Genomic DNA, 24,885 nt, shown 5'->3' with positions numbered 1-24,885 from the left:
CAGTTTTCATGTAAACAGCTGATACACAAAAATTTATGATGCAGTAAGATTGGAAGGACACTTATGGGCGAGAAAGGGCAACTTAAACAAAAATCAGCCGGTGTGACATTATTCAAGCAGATAAAAGAAAAACATGCTTCAAGACAGCCCAATGTACTTAAAGCTGTGCAAGTACATATTCCATTATCGGTATTATAAAATGTGTGCCTAACAATCTCATTCTAACAAACCTTGACGAAAAACTCAATATAATAATGTGTTGTGACATAGGGTTAACTACCATATGGAAACCTTCAGAATCCTATCATCTTAAAACATCAAAAAAGAAAGACCCATACGAGGTAAACGTAAGAGCTGGGTTCTCGGAGTATAGGAAGTGTCATATTAAAATACATATCCCTATCTGCTCGAACAGAATCGTAGAAGAAACTCTTGCAGAAAAATTAATCTCCCTATTGTAACTGTCCTTCATACGTCTAGGGAACACATTTTGCCAACCCTGGGCCTGCTACATAGCAGCGAAAAGGTTTCAAGTGGCTGTCTGAACTGATGCCACGGCCAGTGAATAAAACCACCAGAAGTCCACTCTACTACAGACTCAATACTTGGGTCTTCCCAATGCCACAGCATGGATTGTCAGATAATTTTGTTTTTAAAACATTTTATACAAAGCAATAACATTTTTGGTTTAGTGGTCCTTTAATGTTATGATGTAGAAGCCATTCACAAAATATTGAAGTGCTATTTAAAATAATTCTGCAGATATAACCTAAAATAAAGGTACCAAACATATCCTCTAACGTATTAGGCTACTTTCACAGTGGCGTTTTGGCTTTCCGTTTGCGAGATCCGTCCAGGGCTCTCACAAGCGGTCCAAAACGGATCAGTTTTGCCCTAATGCTTTCTGAATGGAAAAGGATCCACTCAGAACGCATCAGTTTACCTCCGTTCCGCTTTGGAAGCGGACACCAGGTGTCCGTCTGACGAAACTGAGCCAAATGGATCCGTTCTGACACACAATGTAAGTCAGTGGGGACAGATCCGGTTTCTATGACACAATCTGGTACAATAGAAAACTGATCCAGACGGTTGTATTATCTGAAAGGATCCGCCTGTGCGGATCCGCACCAAACGCGAGTGTGAAAGTAGCCTTATTTACAATGGGGTTGACAATGTAGAGATCTTTAAGCAATTTTTCTGGTTCTTGCAAAGTATTATCATGGAGTATACCATGGTAAAGCAGGCAAGGGTATGCCTAGAAATCGCTACATCCCAAAAACCCCCAGGTAAGAAAGAAAAAAAAACAAACAAAAAAGTTTTAATTTGGGTTGTCCCACAAAAAAAAAAAATATTGTACAGTTTTCAAACCACAACGTGGATCTGAATACTATTGTAATTGCATGTAATTAAAACTTATTATAGCTACCAGTGGCGAAGCTAGAAATGACTGGGCCCCACAGCAAATTTTTGAATGGGGCCCCCCTCCCCAGTATTTGTTTCGCAACCCCTTCCTTTCATGCAGCCGCCATTCCTGTGGCTAGTAAAGATTGCTCTCTCAGACCAGACCCGGCAGCTGTTCCATCCGTCTATACTGCCACTGTATATAATTTAATTGTGTAATACTGTTGAGGGGCCCCTGACAAAATCTTTTAGTCCTCCTCCTCCTGGATGGGCCCCAAAGCAGCAGCTTCACCTACAGCTACGGCCCTGATAGCTACTGATTTATTCATTGAAATCTATTTGTATAGCGCCACCTGCTGTTTGCTTTTTTATTATTTCTCTGTCCTGCTCACATGCTCAGTTCCATCCTTCACCACTAGCTGCAGCAGAATGGACACATCCCCTGAGCTGCCAGCTTCAAATAAATTTAGCAGAACAATTGAAGCAATGAATGGGGAGCTCTCTGGAACCATGGGAGGTACAGGGCTGTAGCTTTGTTGTAAAAAATGAAAATCATACATGACAACCTCTTTCTATCAATCATGGGATAACCCCTTTATCTTTGCCAATTCCTTATAATACAATCTTATTGTGTTTAAAATCAGAAGAAAAAAAAAAAAAAAAAGCAATGTTAAGTTACACTAAATCCTAGCCAATTAATGGATTGTACAAAAGCTAAATAAATTGCTATGAAGATATGATTGCAGAATTGTGTGTTAAATTTATAAACCGAACATTAGCTAAAAAACAGGAAACTCACATACTTACTATAAATAAAAACACTATACAAGAGCGTACAAACAAATATGAAAATCAGCATTATGTGATGTTTCAGATGGAATAGAAAACAGTCTTTTTTTAAATGCCAATCAATGGGAAAATGGAATGTATGCGAGATGTAGGAAAATAAGTATAGGTTTTTTTTTTAAGTACGAAAAAAAGTCTAAAAAAGTTTAACATGTCAAGACATAAGGCATTTACAAAACATCATTCTATGGGGAAGGGGTTCTCTTTATCTATGATGTTCAATACATAGGTTACCATCAGCTTTATGGCACCAAATAGCTTCCAATATACTACCCACTTATTGGGGGTGGGCTTAAGTGATAAAAATAAACTACTTAAGAGTGAGAATGCTTGTGTGCTTCTTCTAGACCAACTGTCTCCAACCTGTCGCTCTACCTATGGCGGAGCTACAATAACTACCATGCTCTCAGAGGCACAAAAGGTTAAAGCATACTCAACAGCTGGAGACCAGGGATGCCTTACCTGCGGCCCTCCAGCTGTTGCAAGACGACGACTCCTAGCTTGGACAGCCTACAGCTATCAGTTCCTGTTGGGAGTTGTAGTTTTGCAACAGCTGGAGGGCCGCAGGTTGGGCATGACTACTCTTGACAGACACTTTTAAAGGAGTTGTCTGGGATTAGAAAAAACGTGTCTGCTTTTTTCCATTCTAGAAAGAGCCCCTGTAGTCCAAGACCTATGCCTGATATTGCAATGAATCTCCGTTCAAAATAGATGGGATTGAGAGCTATCCCATCTATTTGAACGAATACATGACATGGCCCATACACAAGGGTGGCACTGCTTATTGTATTAAACATACAAAAAAAAAATTTGCTAATCCTGACAAACCCATTAAGGTGAGGGCGTGCAAAGTCATTGAATATCCACAGGATAGGGGATAACTATTAGATCAGTGAGGATCCTACCTACGCGAGTCACCCCCTACATGAATGGAGCGGCAGGTCAGGCATTAATCTCTATGGGAGTTCCAGAAGTGGCTAAGAGCTGTACGCACATCTCTATGAAACTCCCATAGAGATGAATGGAGTGGAAGTGTGCATGCCCAACCTGCCTCTCCCTTCATTTCAGGGGTGACACCCACAGGGTAAAGGATCCTACCGCTGGGACCCCCACCAATCTAATAGTTATCCCCTATCCTGTGGATAGGGGATAACTTTCCACAACCAGAATACTCATTTAAAGGAGTACTCCTAGAAGACCTGTATTAAAGCCCTTTAGTATGTTCAACATAGTGGGGGGAAAAAAAGTAAAGATCTTATTGTGAGCTGACATTTCAGCGCTTTCACAATCAAAACCCATATTTCAGTTTCCAGGCATAGGGTAGAAAAGCACAGAAGCGACGAGGATGGTCACTATGAGGCCTAATGCGCCTATGAACACAGTGAGCAGCCAGAATACAGGGCTGGGAGACCTTGTAAAAAGAATCATCGTAAAGTAGCACTTCTCACACATAGGCTTGAACCTGAACTAGTCATAACTTGATCAAACAATAATGGACAGAAATAATATACTGAAGGGATTCTGGGAGTCCCTTTTACAGATAATATACTTGACTAACGTACAAGTTACATTTACCGCTGATTTTGCATTCACATTGTGTGACAATAATAGTATTAATTCTGAAATTATACATTACTCAGTATTTATATAAGAATTTCTACTGCAAAAATGCATAAAATTTATCACTACAATCTTATTATAGAAACCGCCGCCAACATAAAAGACCAAAACAAAATACACAATTTTGTGGGACATACATAGGGTACAGTGATCAGATTTATTACTGAAAGCACTTTCATAAAACAGGTACATATAAGAAATATGAAACTTAGTGTGAGATTTGGATTCCAACACTGAAGTACGCAAAGAAATGTCTGACAAACTTATTTGTGGACCACATTAAAGCTACAAAGATATACATATATTACAATAATACTGTAGCTTTTTATATTGCAGTAAGCCATCTATAACTAGTTTAAGCAGAAAAGTGCATATTTACTATAGTTTCTAAAAAAATCAGCTAAGGAGGTGAGATGCAGGTCATAATGTACAGGTGATAGATTTTACAATACCATACATCATATTAGTGTGCACTTAAGTTGCAAATACAATTTATTCAGCAAAACACAAAAAAAAAAATATTGAAAAAAAATTATAAAAAATATCGAATTGTACTTTTTAATTAAAAAATGCCCCTATTATAAGATAAAAGAAATGTGTACAAACACTGCTACTTCTAAGTGTTATGAGACAAAAAGCACTTTAAAACCATGCCTGCCATCCATCTGAAAAGGACATTTCGGATGAACACCACCCAGGGCGGGTGGTCTGGCTAATTTGCCCTAAGAACAGTGCTCCTTCCCAAAGATCCTTTTCAGTTGGATGTGAGGCACAGAATACTGTACTCAAAATTTTGGTTACTGGAAAGTGTATCTTACTGGAAAGGTCTGCCATGGATTTTGATGTAAATCCACAACGACTTCCGCATGAGTTACATATGGTTTAGGTCCAAATTTTAAATCCACACCACATGTCAATTTCTAGGCTGGTTTTTCTAATGCAGAGTGTGGAGGAGATCAGCTTAAATTTCATCCACTTTATGGCTACAGATTTTGCTGCAGATTTTCCACCTACAATTCCACAGCAGAAAATCTGCAGATTACACACTGTGTGGATGTACTATTAAGTGTGTAATTTACAAGAGCCTAGCTTATTTTATCTAGATGAAGTGTAACCATGGTGAGAAACCAATTTCATATATTATAAATTCTAATTCTCCATTGTAAAAACAAACAAACTGATCTAGCTGGATATAAAAGGGGATGGCCAGTTTACATTACTAGCTGCGCATATGCTGGAAACCTATGCTGGTGCACATGTGCTAGTTCCGATGAAGTGAATGGAGGGCGCTGATTGACGGTACCCTCCATCAGCGGCCATGTTCGGAACGAAGCACCCAGAAGAAGGGGAGCGCATCTGCATGTAAATATGCATTAGAGTTTGGCTACATGGCGATCTTGGTCGTGTGCAAGGATCTCAGTGTAGTGGTGCTAGCATAGAACCCAGAATTGCAAAAAACCAACGCTCCTGGATTTTTTTTTTGCGATTCTGGGGTTGTCGTCAAAATGAGAGTCGCACTGGACTCAATTAAATTCGTAGCCGAACATTTATCGGACATCAGATGCCGATGGTTTAATAATGCTTATTACTAGCTGCATGCATGTGCTGTTCCTAGCTCATGTGCAGCTAGTAATGTAAACTAGCCAACTCTTAAGAAACATAATGTAATGCCAGTATTCATATCTAAGGGCTTGTTCACATCAGTGCTGTATTTTTGGTAATTTAGAAAACCAGGGGAAAAAAATGATATGTTAAATGGATTGAATGATGGATACAAATATAATTCTATAATTTATTTACTGACTTCAATGTTTGGAAAAAAGACCCAAAAATCTAAAACAGAAAGCTTTGTTCCATTAGGTTTCAGTTTTTTGAGGAAAAAACAGCAATAGGAAGGACTTTTCTCCTATCCAAAATAACCGAAACTGACAGAACAGATATAAACTGCACATAACTGATGCCCAAAATAACCCACTCAAACAAATGTGGATTAAAGCGCATGTTTTTCTGTTCCTGACGGAAAAGAAATAGTGAAAACACATGACGTGAAGAAGCCCTTGTATTTACACTAGATATGAACTTTGTGTTTTTCTTTATTTTTTAACTATATGCACAATTAAGGTATGACCACTTATCACAATTTAGACAACAGCGAGTACAAATGGAGCAGATGCTGACACATGAGAACTCCTTTTCTTGTTTTCTATGCTCTCAAGCTTTTTTTTTTTACGTGAAATGTAGTCTAAACCAAAAGTAAGTGAAAATATGAATGTTTTATCTATTTTACTTTATACCTACATAATACCAAGAGAAGAAAGAACACGAATGTACATGCCACCTAAGTGCTGTATTTTAGGAGACTTCCTAAAGGAAAATGAGGTCATTGTTGGCTAAAAATGCGCAAAGATACGCACTCTGTTCAGGTTTTACTCCATTCTATTATATGTTTCATCAAAGCCTGGCAATGTTCATATATTATATATTTTATATACTTTTTATATATATTTCACAGCCAGGATTTTTATTTATTATTAGTGGGTATATGTATCTGCTTAGTCCTATCTATAACTACATTTCTCTGTCTGCTAACATCATAAATGTGAAAAGCAGAAAGAGGCACTTACTGGTTATACCAGTGAAAAGTGGAAAAGGCACAAAACTTTCACCCAGCACGCCTACTAAAGTTAAGCAGCAAATACAGACCATTGGGTACAGACATTTCATAGCCACAAATCACTAAGCACATGTCAAAGTTCTAGAAGACATATTCTGTCAAAGGCAAATTATGCTGGGACTAAGACAGGGACATTTGTGACTTGTGTTACACACATACATGAGAAGAACTCTCCCACTTTAGGAGGAAGAGGGGGAAACAAATTGACTAAAATAAAAGTGCAATGGGATGTTAGCTATAGTAGTAGCCAAAAAAGTCATCTACAGTACAAAAGCTCCCAAAAATTTCTTCACTGCACATCATCGATAACAGAATCCAGGCGTGGACGTTGGGTGGCCCTCTGAGGATCTGTCCAAAACTGTGCAACCCATTTACATATATGGCCTTGCGCATGGGGTGAGATTTTATAGATGATAAAATAGCCTTGTGCATAACTGTAGTCCACAAGCAAAACTTAGTCTCAGGATCTGTAACGGATACTTACAAATCTTTATTTTATAAGGATATGCTTATATAGGTTAAGTGTTTTTTTACTTCTTCCATTTCTAAATGTCTTATTAGATATAAATATATAAATAATTGTTTTTTCGGTCTGTATCTCCTCAAACCTTCTTGCCCATTGGGGCACTGCCAACGTCAATTCTACAGCTTGCTGGTCAAATGTTACGACAATTTAAGATTCAGTTTGCATTGCTTGTGCTTGATGGCCTACGCAGTGTTTTTTTGGCATTTACCCAACACATGATGAATGTGGTCCTAATACACAGCTCACATACACACTACAGCATACTAAAATTAAGAACTGATAACATGTAACATTAGAAAAGAAAAAAAATAGTGAATTGCTGCAATACGTAAAAGACAATACAGGTTTTAGGGCTCCTTGGCACAGACAATTTGACTATTCCTTATAGTACTTCATAATAGTATAAAAGTTGTGTTACATTGTACAGTTAGTAATGAAAAACATTAGTACTAAGGCGCTGCAAGAAAAAAATAAAAATACAGAAAATAAAATGAGTTAATTAGAATAGATTTCCTTCAAACCCTAAGAAAGAGTCAGATTTATTGCTGTATGGAGAATGGTACCATCGTTATCTATGTGTGTATTTTCTTGCTAGCGAATGTTAATGAGCTGAACTTACAGCATGCCGAGATGTCAAAATCCGCCGGAAATGGATTACGTAGAAGCGGTAAGCTATTGTTTAGCATGCGCTGTGAGCAAAAGGGAGCAGCTAAAAGGGAGAGCAGACTATGGCCTTACAGGATTTCTACAAACACTTTTTTCTCCTTCAAGATCTGGCATTAACAAGACACAGAAGAACATTAACTGGAGTCAGCCATTTTGAAAACAGAGCTCCCGTGAGCATGAAATAATAGGTGGAGTGAACTATCAGTACATCATATGTAACACCCTGCCCCAATGAAACAGGGAAACGCATCTCTTATAAACTCTTAAACAGTTTTATTTGCATCTGCCTATTGGAGCTGCAAAAGAAATGGAAACACTAGTTCTTTGTCCTGTGACTTTAAGTAGAAATGGTGGATTACGATGTGAACATTCCTTATGGGACTAGGCATCAAGCAGACACGTGACTGTTATCCAGGCCATTTTTCCATAGGACAAAGCTAGAGTTGCATCTGTGTGTTTGCTTGCAATTTCACAGTATGAACTTTCCCAGTACGTTGAGAAAAAACAGCTGGCATAGCTGAAGAGTTTTTTGTTTTTCCTTTAATTAACAAGTCGGCCCTTCCGTGGTGCTCTGTGACATGAGAAAGGATTGCACAACTTCTTCTGTTGACAAGGGACTGGCATTTACATCCTCAAGGGCATCGGTGACTGAAAACTGACGATCTCGCAATCGGTTCCAGTTTGCCAATATATTATGGTATTCAAACACTTTCTCAAAATTACCCACAGAATTGTACAGTTTAATGAGGCCCCTGTAGTCATATTCCAGTCCACTGTAACCTTCACCAAATAACTTCTTACCTGGAGAAAATACATAAAAAGACACACGCTATCAAACCAAAATCAGAAATGGAGTACTAACTGAAATAATATTACACCATTGTTAAAGCGGTTGTCTGAAAAATGGAATCTTAAGCAGCCCCTGTAAACAGGGGTGCACCCCCAATGAGGCCAGGTGAGGCGATGCCACCAGGTAGGGGCAAGAGGGGGGCAATGGAAGGGCCATGGACAATAAGCACTTTCAAGTGGTTAGGTTAAAAAAAAAAAAACGGGCATTGGGGGGAGAAGGGGGGTGCAGTTTCAGTTTTCGCTTCAGGCAGCAGAAAGGCTAGGTGCACCCCTGCCTGTAAATGGTCTAAAATACCAAAAGAATCAATACCCCGTCCCCTTTCTCCACTGATTCTTTAATCTCTGAGCTCCAGTCCTGATGTCATCTTCCTGGCTGCAGCGTTGGTGTTCCATGCACAAAGCACGCAGCCAATCACTGGCCTCGACAGTATATGGGAGGTCACTGCTGAGGCCAGTGAATGGCTGCAGCGGTGACCTTTTTGCATGGGACATCACCATTGCAGCCAGGGAAAACAAACAGCAGTGGGTAGGACCAGAGTAATGCAGGAAGAAGCAGTGGAGAAAAGGGGCGAGTAGCGATTCTTTTGTTAATTTTAGACCATTTACAGGGAATGCTCCAGTTTCTATTTAACTCGTGCCCACCGGTAGCCAATCAGTATTACAAATGTTGATCATATATTAAAACCATTAGTGCAAAGAGGTATCTCCCAAGAAAGAGAACCATCTCACCAGCGCCACCTATTGAATGCGGCTCCCAATGAGTCAAGATCCAACTTTCCAACAAACCTTGTCAAGTCACAAGGCTTGTTGGAAAGTCGGATCTTGACTCAGAGAGCCACTGGTGGCACTGGCAAGATGGTTCTCTTTCTTGGGAGATACCACTTTATATATTTGTTTCCCGTGGTGCACTGACAATAAGTCTCCATACCATGGTGTACTTCCAGTAAGTCTCTATACAGGACTGGTTTCTAAAGAGATTCTGCACCGTTCCTGAGCAGTTAACACCACTGGAAAAGACATTACAGTGAAATACTGCTCTACATACCAATAGCTATAGACCGAAGGTAGAGCTTCTCTGCATTTTCATACTGATTCATGTCATAATTATAGAGAGAGGCCAAATGTCCCACTGAGAGTGCTACTTCATAGTCTTCTTGGCCAAGCAGTTGCTCCTTAATCTGAATAGCCTTGATGTGCATTTCCTCAGCCTCCTAAGTGACAAGTCAGAAAGTATTAAACAAAGTGTAGAAGCAGCACCACTCGGTCCTTGTTGGTGTATCCAAATAGATGCAACAGCCTCACCAATGGCCTTGGATCCAACGGCCAGAATATATAGATAAGTGCAGACGGTATCAGCAGCATCTCACATCATCGACTTTTATTTGGACTTCAAAGCAACAATACACATGGCAACGTTTCGGCTGATACACAGCCTTTGTCAAGCCTACTTACATTGTGTTACATACATCAATTTATAGTAAAAACAAGTGCGCCACCCCCATCCGGATTATCCAATTGCGGGCAATGGCACAGACTGACCAATGAGAATGCGTATTAACTTAGTCTAATTCACTTATATGCCTCACCTGAGTATCCAACAATCCTCCTAAAGGTTAACCCCATCATCGCATAACGTCTGTAATTGCCAAGTCTCAAATATAAAGCAAACAACACTTGCATTATCCGGCGTTCCTTACCGCTCAGTGCACATGTATACCCAGCTGTCTAATCATTCACATCATCATTGATGGTCTACATACTGCGTCCGTGGGTCCGCCCCCAAGCGTCACGTTGCTCCGTCCTCTACTGCCGTCATCCGGTCGCGACAAGCGCTCCCGATTATATCATCCTGGCGTTGACGCGCAACTTACTGACCACACAGAGGGCGTCCCAATGTTACCGCGGCAACACACAGAAAGTGAAGGTATCCAGGGATCCATAGAAGGTATCCAGGGATCCATAGAAGTCCCATAACTGTAAACAGTGATCAATCACATGCATAAGGGAAACTTGATGATCAATGATCCCAATCCACACTAAGGTATGGATTGTGGGGTAATGACCCCAGACTGTCCGGATAGTCAATCCGTATATTACAATAAAGTCAGACACGCATGTGATCAGGGCAACCCCTATGTGATCTAATCCGCAGAGGCATAATCCATATCCTGATGTCACTATACACACTCATCACCTAATTCTGTCCCCCCAACAACTCAAGCGGGCATCAGCATCTCCTTCTCCGCCATTGTCAAAAGACAGAATTGCCATATACACTCCCTCAGACAATCACGGATGGGGAAAAGGCCCTTGTATGTAAAAACAATAATAGCATTAGGGCTGCAACGATTAATCAACTTTATCGATAATATTCAATAACTGGAATCGTTGTCGACGAATCCAGTTATCGAATAATCGCCAATTAGTTGCTATGCGGGTGGGCGGTTTACTTTAAATCAGCGCATCTTTATTTTACCTTACAATGAAGCTCCAGTAACAGGCAGAGCGGACGGCGGCGTAACGTCACTTACTCACTTCATTCATAAAGTGGGCGGAGCAGGTGCGTCACGTGAGTGAATGACGTTACGTCACCGCCCGCTCTGCCTGTTACCTGAGCTTCATTGTAAGGTAATAAAGATGCGCTGAGTAAAAGTTACTGCCAGAATAGTCTGCTGTGAGCAGCGGGGCCGGGGCTGCTATGGGGAAGGTGGATCTGTGTATGGCACTGCTATGGGGAAGGTGGATCTGTGTATGGCACTGCTATGGGGAAGGTGGATCTGTGTATGGTACTGCTATGGGGAAGGTGGATCTGTGTATGGCACTGCTATGGGGAAGGTGGATCAGTGTATGGCACTGCTATGGGGAAGGTGGATCTGTGTATGGCACTGCTATGGGGAAGGTGGATCTGTGTATGGCACTGCTATGGGGAAGGTGGATCTGTGTATGGCACTGCTATGGGGAAGGTGGATCTGTGTATGGCACTGCTATGGGGAAGGTGGATCTGTGTATGGCACTGCTATGGGGAAGGTGGATCTGTGTATGGCACTGCTATGGGGAAGGTGGATCTGTGTATGGCACTGCTATGGGGAAGGTGGATCTGTGTATGGCACTGCTATGGGGAAGGTGGATCTGTGTATGGCACTGCTATGGGGAAGGTGGATCTGTGTATGACACTGCTATGGGGAAGGTGGATCTGTGTATGGCACTGCTATGGGGAAGGTGGATCTGTGTATGGCACTGCTATGGGGAAGGTGGATCTGTGTATGGCACTGCTATGGGGAAGGTAGATCTGTGTATGGCACTGCTATGGGGAAGGTGGATCTGTGTATGGCACTGTTATGGGGAAGGTGGATCTGTGTATGGCACCGTTATGGGCAAGTTGGATCTGTGCACTGTTATGGGGAAGGTGGATCTGTGCACTGTTATGGGGAAGGTGGATCTGTGCACTGTTATGGGGAAGGTGGATCTGTGCACTGTTATGGGGAAGGTGGATCTGTGCACTGTTATGGGGAAGGTGGATCTGTGCATTGTTATGGGGAAGGTGGATCTGTGCACGACACATATAGCATAAGATGCTATATAGTGTCATCCACAGATCCCCCCTCCCCATAACCGTGCACAGATCCCCCTCCCCATAACAGTGCCATCCACAGATCCCCCTCCCCATAACAGTGCCATCCACAGATCCCCCTCCCCATAACAGTGCCATCCAAAGATCCCCCTCCCCATAACAGTGCACAGATCCCCCTCCCATAACAGTGCACAAATCCCCCTCCCATAACAGTGCACAAATCCCCCTCCCATAACAGTGCACAAATCCCCCTCCCCATAACAGTGGCATCCACAGATCCCCTCCATAAGAGTGCCATCCACAGATCCCCCCAAACCAGCGCCATCCACAGATTCCCCCATAATAGTGTCATCCACAGATCCCCCCCCATAACAGCGCCATCCACAGATCCCCATAATGGTGCCATCCACAATTTGTTCTAATATGGCCTTTGAACATAATTTTTCAAGTAAAATCATATAAACCTCTGTAATCATATAAACCTGTTTTGTAATTTTGGTGTTTTTTTCCCGATTAAATTATCGACAACTAATCGATTATTCAAATAATCGTTAGCTGCAGCCCCAAATAGCATTGTACACCCACAAAGAAATCACACAACCCGAACTTAATCTATTGTGGCAACATTGAACTCAATGTTTAATCCATAGGGTTGGAGTGACTTCAAATTGTATATCCATTTGGTCAGAAAGTGACCCGTGTCCCTAATGTAGAATGGGGCCGAGGTCGCATGGACACGCAAGATCTTGTCCAGAATTTCCCTGGTCTCTCATGCTGCAACTGTAGTGGCATCATGAGAGGTGATAGCTTCCCACATCCATACAGTGGCAAAATATTTAAGTTGAAGGGATATTACACATGCAGATATGAGATAACATTTATATGATACAGTGCCCATGCAGTTTTATATATGTTGGTGAGACGACAATGGATTTAAGGGAGCGGATCAATAAGCATAAGAGCACAATAAGGAAAGGGATGATTGACAAACCTGTAGCAAAGCACTTTATTGTATGTGGACATTCCATAAATCAATTACGTTTTCATGCAATAGATGGGGTAGGTTATCTCCGAAGGGGAGGGGACAAGAACAAGATTTTGAGAAAAAAAATAACTCAAATGGATATACAATTTGAAGTCACTCCAACCCTATGGATTAAACATTGAGTTCAATGTTGCCACAATAGATTCAGTTTGGGTTGTGTGATTTCTTTGTGGGTGTACAATGCTATTATTGTTTTTACATACAAGGGCCTTTTCCCCATCCGTGATTGTCTGAGGGAGTGTATATGGCAATTCTGTCTTTTGACAATGGCGGAGCAGGAGATGCTGATGCCCACTTGAGTTGTTGGGGGGGCAGAATTAGGTGATGAGGAGTATGTATACTGACATCAGCATATGGATTACCTCTGCGGATTAGATCACATAGGGGTTGCCCTGATCACATGCGTGTCTGACTTTATTGTAATATGCGGATTGATTATCCGGACAGTATAGGGTCATTACCCCACAATCCATACCTTAGTGTGGATTGGGATCATTGATCATCAAGTTTCCCTTATGCATGTGATTGATCACTGTTTACAGTTATGGGACTTCTATGGATCCCTGGATACCTTCAGTGTTTCTGTGTGTTGCTGCGGTAACATTGGGACGCCCTCTGTGTGGTCAGTAAGTTGCGCGTCAACGCCAGGATGATGTAATCGGGAGCGCTTGTCGCGACCGGATGACGTCGGCAGTAGAGGATGGAGCAACGCGACGCTTAGGGGCGGACCCATCATACGTAGACCATCAATGATGATGTGAATGATTAGGAACGCCGGATATGGCAAGTGTTGTTTGCTTTATATTTGAGACTTAGCAATTACAGACGTTATGCGATGATGGGGTTAACCTTTAGGAGGATTGTTGGATACTCGGGTGAGGCATATAAGTGAATTAGACTAAGTGAATACGCATTCTCATTGGTCAGTCTGTGCCATTGCCCGCAATTGGATAATCCGGATGGGGGTGGCGCACTTGTTTTTACTATAAATTGATGTATGTAACACAATGTAAGTAGGCTTGACAAAGACTGTGTATCAGCCGAAACGTTGCCATTTGTATTATTGCTTTGAAGCAGGGCTGTGGAGTCGAGGAGTCAGAGGCAATTTTGGGTACCTGGAGTCGGAGTTGGCAAAAAATGAACCGACTCCTACTAAATTTAAATTGGAATAAAAAAAATTTAAAAAAGCTTTAAATGTCCCAATTCACAAAAAGTTATAATTAATTACCGTATTTTTCGCCCTATAAGACGCACCTAGGTTTTTGAGGAGGAAAATAAGAAAAAATATATTTTGAACCAAAAGGTGTGCTTTTGCTGGGTTTTGAACTAATGGTGGTCTGTGGATGGCACTGTTATGGGGGCATCTGTGGATGGCACTGTTATCGGGGCATCTGTGGATGGCACTGTTATGGGGGATCATTGTGGGGGGGGGGCATCTGTGGATTGCACTGTTATGGGGGCATCTGTGGATGACACATATATAGCATGTTATCTTATGTGTCATCCACAGATCCCCCATAACAGTGTCATCCACAGATCCCCCACAAACTTTTTGGCAGTCAGGAGGCCGGGCAGGCGCCTGCACCGCCTGCTTCATTCATAAAGTGGGCGGAGCAGGCGCGTGACGTAGTGAGCTACACTACGAGCGCCCGCCCGCCCGGCCTCCTGACTGCCAAGAAGTTAGTAGTAAGTAGTACAGCGCTAGATTTAAGATGATTGGAATACTTTAACAATACCCACAAGTTAGATATGATTACCGAATACTACAGTGAGCGGGGCCCGGTGTAGTAGAATACAGTGACTGCACCGGGCCCCGCTGCCATTACAGAAACAGATGCCGGCCCCCAGCCCCTCCTCCCTCTCAGCCTATTCACCGGACGGTTGCAGCATTCGCCCCATAAGACGCACTGCTATTTCCCCCCCACTTTTGGGGGGAAAAAGTGCGTCTTATAGGGCGAAAAATACGGTACTTCTCTATTGTAAGAAAAAAGGCCAATGCATGCAGTGCGTCACGTTACCGCAAAATGAACACGTTAAGTGACCATGAAGAAGCATGCTTTTCATATGCTTCCCTATATGGCACGCAACGCACAGTTAAGGAGCGGCAATACTTATACTTTCCATTGTGTTGTGTTCCGCTGTTACAGGGAACGCAACGCCCATGGTTAACCTAGCCTCTCACTGATAACTGATCAAGTAAATATGTTTTTTGAAGGGCTAGACACTTGTATAAGTGAAGGGAATGGATAGTCAATAGTTCAAGACTGAAGCTGTAAACCATTTGAAAAACTGCTGTCATTCAGCTAAGGCTATAAAAACTTGTAAACTCAGATTGTTAGCTTAAACTTTAAACATGACTATGGGATTCTACTAGAGAAATCAGGTTTTACAATAAATGCCCCTTCCTGGATCCTCCCACTGCCCTATCTTCAGCAGAAGATCAGCACACAAAGGAGAAGGCAGCAGCTTCCTAGCCAGTAGTTCTGTGGTAATGACATGTATGTTGCCTTTCTTTCCTTCAAGGAATGTATAAAATACATTTGCATATTAAATACAGAGGAGTCGGAAGTACCAAAAACTGAGAAGTCGGAGCATTTATCTACCGACTCCACAGCCCTGCTTGAAGTCCGATGATGTGAGATGCTGCTGATACCGTCTGCACTTTTCTGAGTCAGAAAGTATGTCACTAAGGTTATAATCACTGCCAGCAAATATTACAGATTAGATTGTCACTAAAAAGAAAGACTTCACAAATGGAGAATTTAGAAGTGGACTGCTAAGAAGTATCAGCTTAAAAAAAAGTACCCAAAAACAATTGGAAGTGCTGAGAGTATATGCTCACCTTAAACTTTCTCATGGACTGATACAGCCTGCCAAGATTTCCGTAGTGTTTTGCTGTCTGTACATTGAACTCACCAAAGGCTTTTTTAGCAAGTTGTAGTGAAGAAAGGTGAAGATCATGAGCTTCTTGAAGAAGTTTTTGCTCAGTCTCCTTGTTGTGACAATCTATAGCAATCTCCTCTAAGATTAGTGCTTTGGATGGAGAAGAGGAGAGAAAGTTAAATATAATAAAACGGCAACATTTACAATTCAATTCAATAAAATGTACTATGAAATTACTGAAGTTGATATTTACACCGATACTATACATATACCGGTAGCATGCAAAATACTCCTCCTAGTAGGGCTAGTATAGAATTTGTGGTAAACCAATGAAATAGTACATAGATTGAAAACTATTTTGTTTGACCATGTGTGTTGTTGACCCTCTGTTGTAGACTAGGTGGTCAGAGGGTGGACTGCCTGAGCATAGTTTTCAGGGCGTCACTTATGGGCAACTTCTCTGTTTCCCTCTGCAACCATGTAAAGTCAAAAATTTATAAGGAAACGCTCAATACACTAAGATCTGTAGTAGTGCCACAATTTTACTTTAGATCCCAGGTGAACCTGTAAAGATCTAGCTGTAGAGCCATGTGGTCTTCAATTTTTGTCCCAAATCCTGCATGACTGTGGCTATAAAAACTGTGTTTAATCACAAACTGCATTAATAAACATCAACTGCTGAAATCAATTATACCACTAATAGAGAAATCTTTAATATAGGATATGCCATACATGTCTTATAAGAGCAGAGAACAATCTTACAAATGGAAACCTAAAGGGAATGGAGAGCAAGGCACTCATTTGGGGGCCATCCTCCATTCACCTCTATGGGACTTGCGAAAAAAGGCAAGAGCTGGCTAGGCTAATTTCGGTAGTCCATTAGCAGTGAATGGAGGAGTGGCTGGGCGTGCATGTCCTGCTCTCCATTCAGTGCTAGGGGATTTCCATACACAGCCTAGTGTGCTTGGTCAGCTATTTTCAGTAGTTCCATAACTGTGAATGGGGAGGACACTGCACATGCTCAGTGAGCTCTCGATTCATGGAGGGGCCCTGTTCTTGAAACATTTATGGCACATCCTATCGACATGCCATATATGTCCCAGATGGGACAATCCCTTTAATATTGAGTAAGAAAAAGATCTGCAAGTTAAATTTTTTTTTTAATTATGCATACCTTTAACTCTTTTTGAAGAAGCTAATAAAAGATGGTCTTCTGGGAGTATATGAGTAATGATATCTATGGCACGTTCAGCATGAAATCTAAAATAAAACACAAGTTGTATACACAATTAGACATTAGAGGGGTTATCTGGGAATTGGTGGGGGTCTAACACCCGGGACCCCCCCCCCCCCCGTTGATCAGCTACCTAGTTCCAGCTCAGCCCCATTCAAGTGAATATTGCTGGGCTGCAATACCAAGCACTGCTACTATACAATGTACAGCACTGTGCTTAGAGAGCAGGCTGCCCTCACCAGAGCTCCAGTGAGCACAGCGCCTCCTAGAGGCACCTGATCAGTGGAGGTGCGAGGACTCTGACACTCACTGATGTGATAATGATGACCTATCTTGAGGATGAGTTATCATTATCAATTCCTCGATAATCTCTTTCCAAGTTCCACTGCAATTCCAAAGTTTTTTTAAAAACCCAACTGTCTTGCTTTTGAACCAATCACAACCTACTTAGGGCTCTTTCACATTTGCGTTGTTGGGATCAGGCGTGCACTTCCGTTGCCGGAGGTGCCCGCCGGATCCGTAACACCGCAAGTGAACTGAAAGCATTTGAAGACTGATCAGTCTTCAAAATGCGTTCAGTGTTACTATGGCAGCCAGGACGCTATTAAAGTCCTGGTTGCCATGGTAGTGGTGGGGAGCGGGGGAGCAGTGTGCTTGCCACCCGTGCGGCTCCTGGGGCGCTCCGGGTGGCGTCAGGGCGCCCCATGCGCATGGATCTCGTGATCCATGCGATCGCGTGGTCCATGCGCGTGGGGCGCCCTGGCGTTGCTCTGGGGCGCCCCGGGGGCCACGCGGACGGTGGGTGTGCTGCTCCCCCGCTCCCCACTACACTTTACCATGGCAGACAGGACTTTAGCGTCCTGGCAGCCATGGTAACCATTCAGAAAAAGCTGAACGTCGGATCCGGTAATGCGCCGAAACGCCTTTTAGCTTAAGGTCGGATCCGGATTAATGCCTTTCAATGGGCATTAATTCCGGATCCGGCCTTGCGGCAAGTGTTCAGGATTTTTGGCCGGAGCAAAAAGTGCAGCATGCTGCGGTATTTTCTCCGGCCAAAAAACGTTCCGGTCCTGAACGGATTTCTCTCCATTCAGAATGCATTGGGATAATCCTGATCAGGATTTTTCCGGCATAGAGCCCCGACAACGGAACTATATGCCGGAAAAGAACAACGCAAGTGTGAAAGAGCCCTTAAAGGGGTTGTTAGGATTAGAAAACATAGCTGTTTTTTCCCCCCAGAAACATAATCGCACCTTTCTAGATGTTAAAGAACAATTATGTTTTCTAATCCTGGAAATCCCTTTAAGCAGCCTATGATTGGTTCTGATACAAGACAATGAGGGTTTTCTTTTAAGGTCAATCACAACCTACTTAAAGGGGTTGTCCAGGATTCGAAAACTTAGCTGTGCCCCTTTTTTTGTGTGTAAAGTATTGCAGACCAGCCCCAGTTGTAATGCAGTTGTGCTGCAATACCAAACACAGTCTCTAGCCAAGTGTGATGCTGTATCTAATCATGTACAACCCTTCCTCCTGTAAAGGGGAATTGCAACCATGAGAAGTGACTAGTAAGATATGGCATCACAATGATTTTTGAGGTGCCAATCTCAGCTGTCAAGTAAGCAAAAGCTTTTCCCCTGCCCAGCTGTGTACCCATTACCCACGGAGCGGAGAATAGCAGCAGTCAATGGGAATGTTTTGCAGCTGCCAGCTACGTCCATGCAGGGAAAATCTGTTAAGGAGCCACAGCGCTTAAAGGGGTTGGCCACTTTCTGGTTCTTGTCACCAATGTGTATGTAAGACAAATAAATGCCTCTTACTAAAATAGCCTTGGTTGATATTATGTACCATTTTGTATATTTTATAAGCCGTGTACTCTTGTTAGGCAAATCTTCAGTACTGTTCACATAGAGGTCCTGTCCATAAGATGGCCGCAGATGGAGGGTCATGTGACAGATCAACTCCATTCAAACACACTGCACCTGCTCTAAACATCCAACAGTGAAGCGCAGATGGCGGGAGCAGTGTATTTGAAAAGAGGAGACATCACACAGAGGTTATTTGCCTGGTGACATGACCCTCCATCAGCAGCCATTTTATAGATATGACCTCTATGAGGACAGCATAAAAGACCTGGCCATCAAGCAGACATATCTTTAGAAAATGACACAGAATTTCAATAAGACTATTAGTAAGTGGCATATAGACATCTAATAAACACATTGGTCAACAGTAACCAGAAAGTGGCCAACCACTTTAACTAGCACTGCAGCTCGTTCTTCTAAAGTGCACCGTCTCACATAACATTTGCCGTATTTACAGTGTTCCTCATTACATAAATGTGGAATTTTGGGATGGGAATTCTCTGCCTAAACAAAAAATTTTCACTTATCTTCTGCTCATTCCCTATACCAATTTTGGAAAAAAAAATTAATAATCCAGACCGGAACACAGACCCAAATACAAAGGATTCCTTACTCACAAGTACTGTGAAAGAGACAATGGAAGGTAAAAAGAAATAGCAGAAAATACTCACAATGCATTATCAAACTTCCCTGAACTGTACTGATGGACATAAGAAGAGTAGGCCAAGTCTTCATGAGCTGTTGCCACGTGAATATTTTTTCCTCCAAATACTGACTGTCTGATATCAAGGGCAGTCTAAAATCATCCAGAGGAGAAATTTTAGGATTAAAAGGGCCACTAAACCCAGAATTCAAACACAAAATAAGAACAACCAACAAAACCAGTTGTGTGCCTTTGTTATTTGCTTTTGTTTTGTAAGAAAAATACAATAGAAAAGCAGTCCATTATTCTGTCAGGCTGCAGCCATGTCTTCTTCCCTCTCTGATGCTAGTGCAGGTAGATACAGGAAAATTAGGAGTTGGGGGGCTGGGTTTAGTCTGGATAATTTTGTCTACACAGGGAGCGTGGCCATTTTGTTGGAAGGAATCTCTTAGTAATAGTACATAGGGCTCCCGATGGCGACCAAAATGGTTGCAAATGCGACCTAGAATTGCTAAATGGCGACAAGACTTTGTAGTCTTGTCGCCATTTGCGCCTAGACCGACCCTCCACTTTCACATTAAACTGACATGGCACGCGCTGCTGTCAGCGCGTGCTATGTTCTTCTCAACAGCACAGGGGAGAAGGAGGCAGTCCCTCCCCCCTGTACCTCTGCCACCAATGGGCTGATAGAAGCGAGGAGGAGGGGCTGTGGCCACTGCACCACCAATGAATATCGTTTATGCTTAATACAAACGCAGGCTGCGGGTGCCGGACATATCCCATACCGGGCACCCAGCTTCTATGACTGCGCGCTGCGATCTGCCGCTATTAACCCCTCAGGTGCCGTACCCGACGGGTTAATAGCGGCGGATCGCAGCACACAGTCATAGAAGCTGGGTATGGGATATGTCCGGCACCCGCAGCCTGCGTTTGTATTAAGCATAAACGATATTCATTGGTGAGCATGCCCCCCCCCCCAACCCCAGTATTATAAAGTACAATCATTGTTGGTGCAGTGCGCCCCAACCCCCCATTCCCCAAGTATTATCATTGGTGGCAGTGGCAGTTCCGATCGGAGCCCCAGCAGTGTAATCCTGGGTTACCATGGCATCCAGGACGCTATTGAAGTCCTGGCTGCCATAGTCGGCTCCCTGCTGCTCTGTGCACAGAGCACAGAGCAGCAGGGACAGTGTGAGGTCCTATTCACCCTGATAGAGATCTATCAGGGTGAATAGGACAAGGGATGAAAGATCCCAGGCTCTAGCCCCTAAGGGGATAAATAGGTATTAAATAAAAAAAAAACAAATAAAAAAACAAAAAAAAACAAATACCAAAATATTAAGTTTAATCACCCCCTTGCCCAATTTTACATATAAAATATATAAAACAATAAAAAAAAATTACATAATCATCGCCACGCCCGAAAAAGTGCGAACTATTAAAAATATTAAAAAATATCTCCTATGCGGTGAACGCCGTAACAGAAAAAAAAGAAGAAGATTTTTGTAAAACTTACCAGTAAAATCTCTTTCTCGCTCTTCATTGGGGGACACAGAGACCGTGGGTATAGCTATGTCCTCTAGGAGGCGTTGACACTAGTAAAAGCTGTTAGCTCCTCCCCTGGCAGCTATAACCCCTCAAGCCTGGAGAGCGAGCTTCAGTTTGTGAGAAGCAGTAGGAGAAGCAAGTAAACCAACGAAAAAACGTGGAACAGCAACAATGCCAAGAACCGAACTAGGTTCTAACCAGCAACAGCCACAACTGTGGCCGAAAAACAATATTGGGTGGGTGCAGTGTCCCCCAATGAAGAGCGAGAAAGAGATTTTACTGGTAAGTTTTACAAAAATCTCGTTTTCTCGCCCATATTCATTGGGGGACACAGAGACCGTGGGACGTCCGAGAGCAGTCCACAGGGGGGAAAACCACAGACCCATGGAGCAAGCGCCCCTGCAGGCAACTAAGAACTGCCGCCTGCAAGACCAAGCGGTCCAAAGGTGGCGTCCGCCGATGCAAAAGTATGCACCTGGCAAAATTTAGTGAATGTGCGTAGAGGAGGACAGTAGCCGCCCTGCACAAGTGCGTGGCCGAACCTTGAATCCTCCGAGCCCAAGAGCGCCCACTCTGGTGGAATGAGCCGCGACACAGAAGGGTGGAACCCTGCCCCGGGTGCAGTATGCTTAAGCAAATGCAGACGTGCAATTGCCACCCTGGAGGCCGCCAATGCTTTGCAAGGACCCTCCGGGATGACAAAAACAAAGTACAGTCCGTACGCCGGAAGGAACTGGAGGCTGGCAAATAAATAGTCAGGGCCCTGACAACGTCCAAATGACCTAACTCCCTTTCCCTAGGGTGTGAAGGGGAGGGACACAGTGATGGAAGGACAGTTTCTTCATTGAAGTGGAAATCAGAGACCACCGTCGGGAGAAAGGAAAGAACGGGCCAGGGAACCGCTTATCCCTGTCAGAACCAGGAGGTGCTCGGCAAGAGAGCGCCCCAATCCGGACACCCATCTGATGGATGCGATAGCCACAAGAAAAAACCACCTTCCAGGACAGGAGTCGGAGTGACATCTCCCGCAAGGGTTCAAGGGGAGAATGCCGGAGCGCTGAAAGGACTAAGGTCCGATCCCAAGGCGGTAAAGGAGGACGGTATGGAGGAACCGTATGTGCCATCCCTGAAGAAAGGTATTGTGGGCCCCGGGTGGGTCAGAGGACGCTGGAAAGGATACACAGCGCCGAACCTTACCCAGGCAAGGACTAATGTCCAAGCAAAAACCCAGGACTGCAGGATTCACCCCTGCTAAAGGGAAGCGCTCTACGGAAACGGTAAGTGGTCCACCAATGTCCCCCGAGCCAACAAGGCTTGTGGGGAGACTAAGAAGCTGGCTGATAAACTATCGAGAAAGAACGCCTGAATGAGGCATGTCCAACCGCAAGCCAGGGAATCAACACATTGGATAGGTAATAGTAGAGACGATATGAGAATCATCGGCGGAAGAGTTCCGTCAGCGACCGAGTATTGACGGTGTAGCAACACAGCTCGACGGAATTATCGACCAAACCAAGATTAGAGAGAAAAAAACTCCTGCCTCAAGGAGGAAGAATAGAAGGGGTGTTCCAGGAACGAAACTCCATGAATAGTCGTGACAGCACCCCTGCTCAGCCTGGCATGGAGAGTCTCATAGTCTAGCCACGGAATGTGCAGTGAAAAGGTATGACTACATCGGACTGACATGGCAGTCACTAGTCAAGCCTCAAGAGAGGTAGTTGTAGATACGGGTAGTACACCCAGGACCAACGGGTAGGATTCACCTGTACAAGGAGGAATATAGAAAACGTCACAGCCCAACAGTCAGTCCGGAACAAGACTGGAAGAAAAAACCACAGAACCAATACCCTGCATCAACGTAGATGAGGGGAAGTAGCAACATAGGAGCTACCAAGGTTTGCGGAGTGGCCGTGAACCCTGAGCCAGAGAAGGAATAAACAGAAGGAAAAAGGGGGAAGGGCGAAGCCCATTCCCCATCTGAGACTGGCAGTACACAGAAGTAGCCACCGGATGATAGCGGCGGTGCCATACTCCGCTTAAGGAGGAGGCCATGCAGCGTACGCCACCGAATACGGCGATAGAAGAATCCGTCACATGACGAAGGAGCTGTGCAGGAGGAGCCAGAGTATGTAATGTCTACTCCAGGACCCCCATACTGTAGGAGCTGCAGCGTGCCCCGCCAGCACAAACTGAGGTAGAAGAATCCGGTAGAAGCCACGGTATCATACTGCCCCAGGGAAGGAGAGCTAACCTTAAACGCTCCACCTGGGAAGGGTGTTGAACAGGAACAACCGCCAAGCCAGCGTCAGGGTAGAACCCCCTACCTGAAGGAATGCCCCACTGTAGCGACTGCGAACGCTAGTACCAGCATAAAAGCCTCACCAGCTAAACCAGAGTGCCAGCACAACCACTCCCCACATCAAGAATGGTGGAAAGAGAATATAATCAGTGTAACACTTGACTCACTGGCACGTAATCATCATATATGTGCAATGGTGTACGCACTACTACTGATGCGGACAATATCATGACCGACTGGGACAATGGAAGCCCATGGAGATATAATCATGCCCAAACCCAGCTCCAAAGGAACACAATGAGGAATAGTCACCGTATCCACTGGCGGGACTCCTATAGCACTAGAGTAAGAGTGCCGAGCACCGTCGAGTACCGACTGTTGCCACGCCCCCTAATGAAATAAGCGAAGGCACCTAGAGCCGTGGCGCAGTTGAATTGCAGAATCTGAAGATGTTCAGGTATTCGCCCGCTAGTGGATCACTTGCGAAAGGGGGTAAGGAATGTAGGAAGCACAGTGACGCGCAACACTCCGCCTATGGAAGGATACTGCAACAGTCGGACCGCATCCAAACTGTTGCCACGGGAAAATACCCCACCTAAGAAGGGGGGTTAATACCCATGGCGAGAACTAGTGCATATGGCAATCCTGTATCCTGTGGGAGAGCAATTAGCACCTGAGTAAGGGGGGAATACGGCAGGTACTGAACCCAGTGGAGGTGCAATTCCGCCACCTACAGAAGGGGGAATGCACTGAAAACAGTGTTATTGTACTTAGTCCACCTATGGCAGGGGACAATGAAGTAGTGCAAATACTCCGCCTAAGGAAGGGGGTAATGCCTACGACAAGTGCTACTGGCCACCGTAGACACAATCTTAGGAGATTGTTTCGGATTCACGTCAGGGTCCGAATCAGTGATTCTTCACCCCTCCCTCGGATGGACCCACTCCTGTGAGAGAGGGTGCGCCTGAGCGTGACCTGGGGAGGAAGGGAGGGGGTGTGGAGATATTCGAGGAGAAGATGACCTGCTGTGGTCCGCTAGCGCGCAGGTCTACGCCTCAGAATCTCGCCCCTAGCAGTTGCGGACTGCGCAGGTGGGGGCTTATCAACCAAACTACCCAGGGGGTGGATTGGGAACAGAGGTCCTGTATAAAATTGAGCCTGCAGAGAATTATCAACCCAACGACCCTAGAGGGTGGATTGGGAATTCCAGAGGTTCTC

The 24,885-nt window shown here is 43.9% G+C and overlaps 1 protein-coding gene across 1 annotated transcript in view; it reads right to left on the bottom strand.

Moving 5' to 3' along the window:
* Window positions 1–6,095: 6,095 nt before the first annotated feature.
* The window catches only part of APPBP2 (amyloid beta precursor protein binding protein 2), an 84,755-nt gene continuing 65,965 nt past the window's right edge, over window positions 6,096–24,885 (bottom strand). The window contains exons 9-13 of the mRNA XM_040424692.1: window positions 19,849–19,973; window positions 17,256–17,341; window positions 16,041–16,231; window positions 9,628–9,793; window positions 6,096–8,534 (exon numbers count right to left, since the gene is read on the bottom strand). Of these exons, the coding sequence (XP_040280626.1) occupies window positions 8,278–8,534; window positions 9,628–9,793; window positions 16,041–16,231; window positions 17,256–17,341; window positions 19,849–19,973 (825 nt within the window). The 3' untranslated portion in view covers window positions 6,096–8,277. The remainder of the gene's footprint in view (window positions 8,535–9,627; window positions 9,794–16,040; window positions 16,232–17,255; window positions 17,342–19,848; window positions 19,974–24,885) is intronic.

This window comes from Bufo bufo, chromosome 3 (assembly GCF_905171765.1).
Source record: "Bufo bufo chromosome 3, aBufBuf1.1, whole genome shotgun sequence".
NCBI classification, from domain to species: domain Eukaryota; kingdom Metazoa; phylum Chordata; class Amphibia; order Anura; family Bufonidae; genus Bufo; species Bufo bufo.
This window is presented reverse-complemented; position numbering and strand designations above follow the sequence as displayed.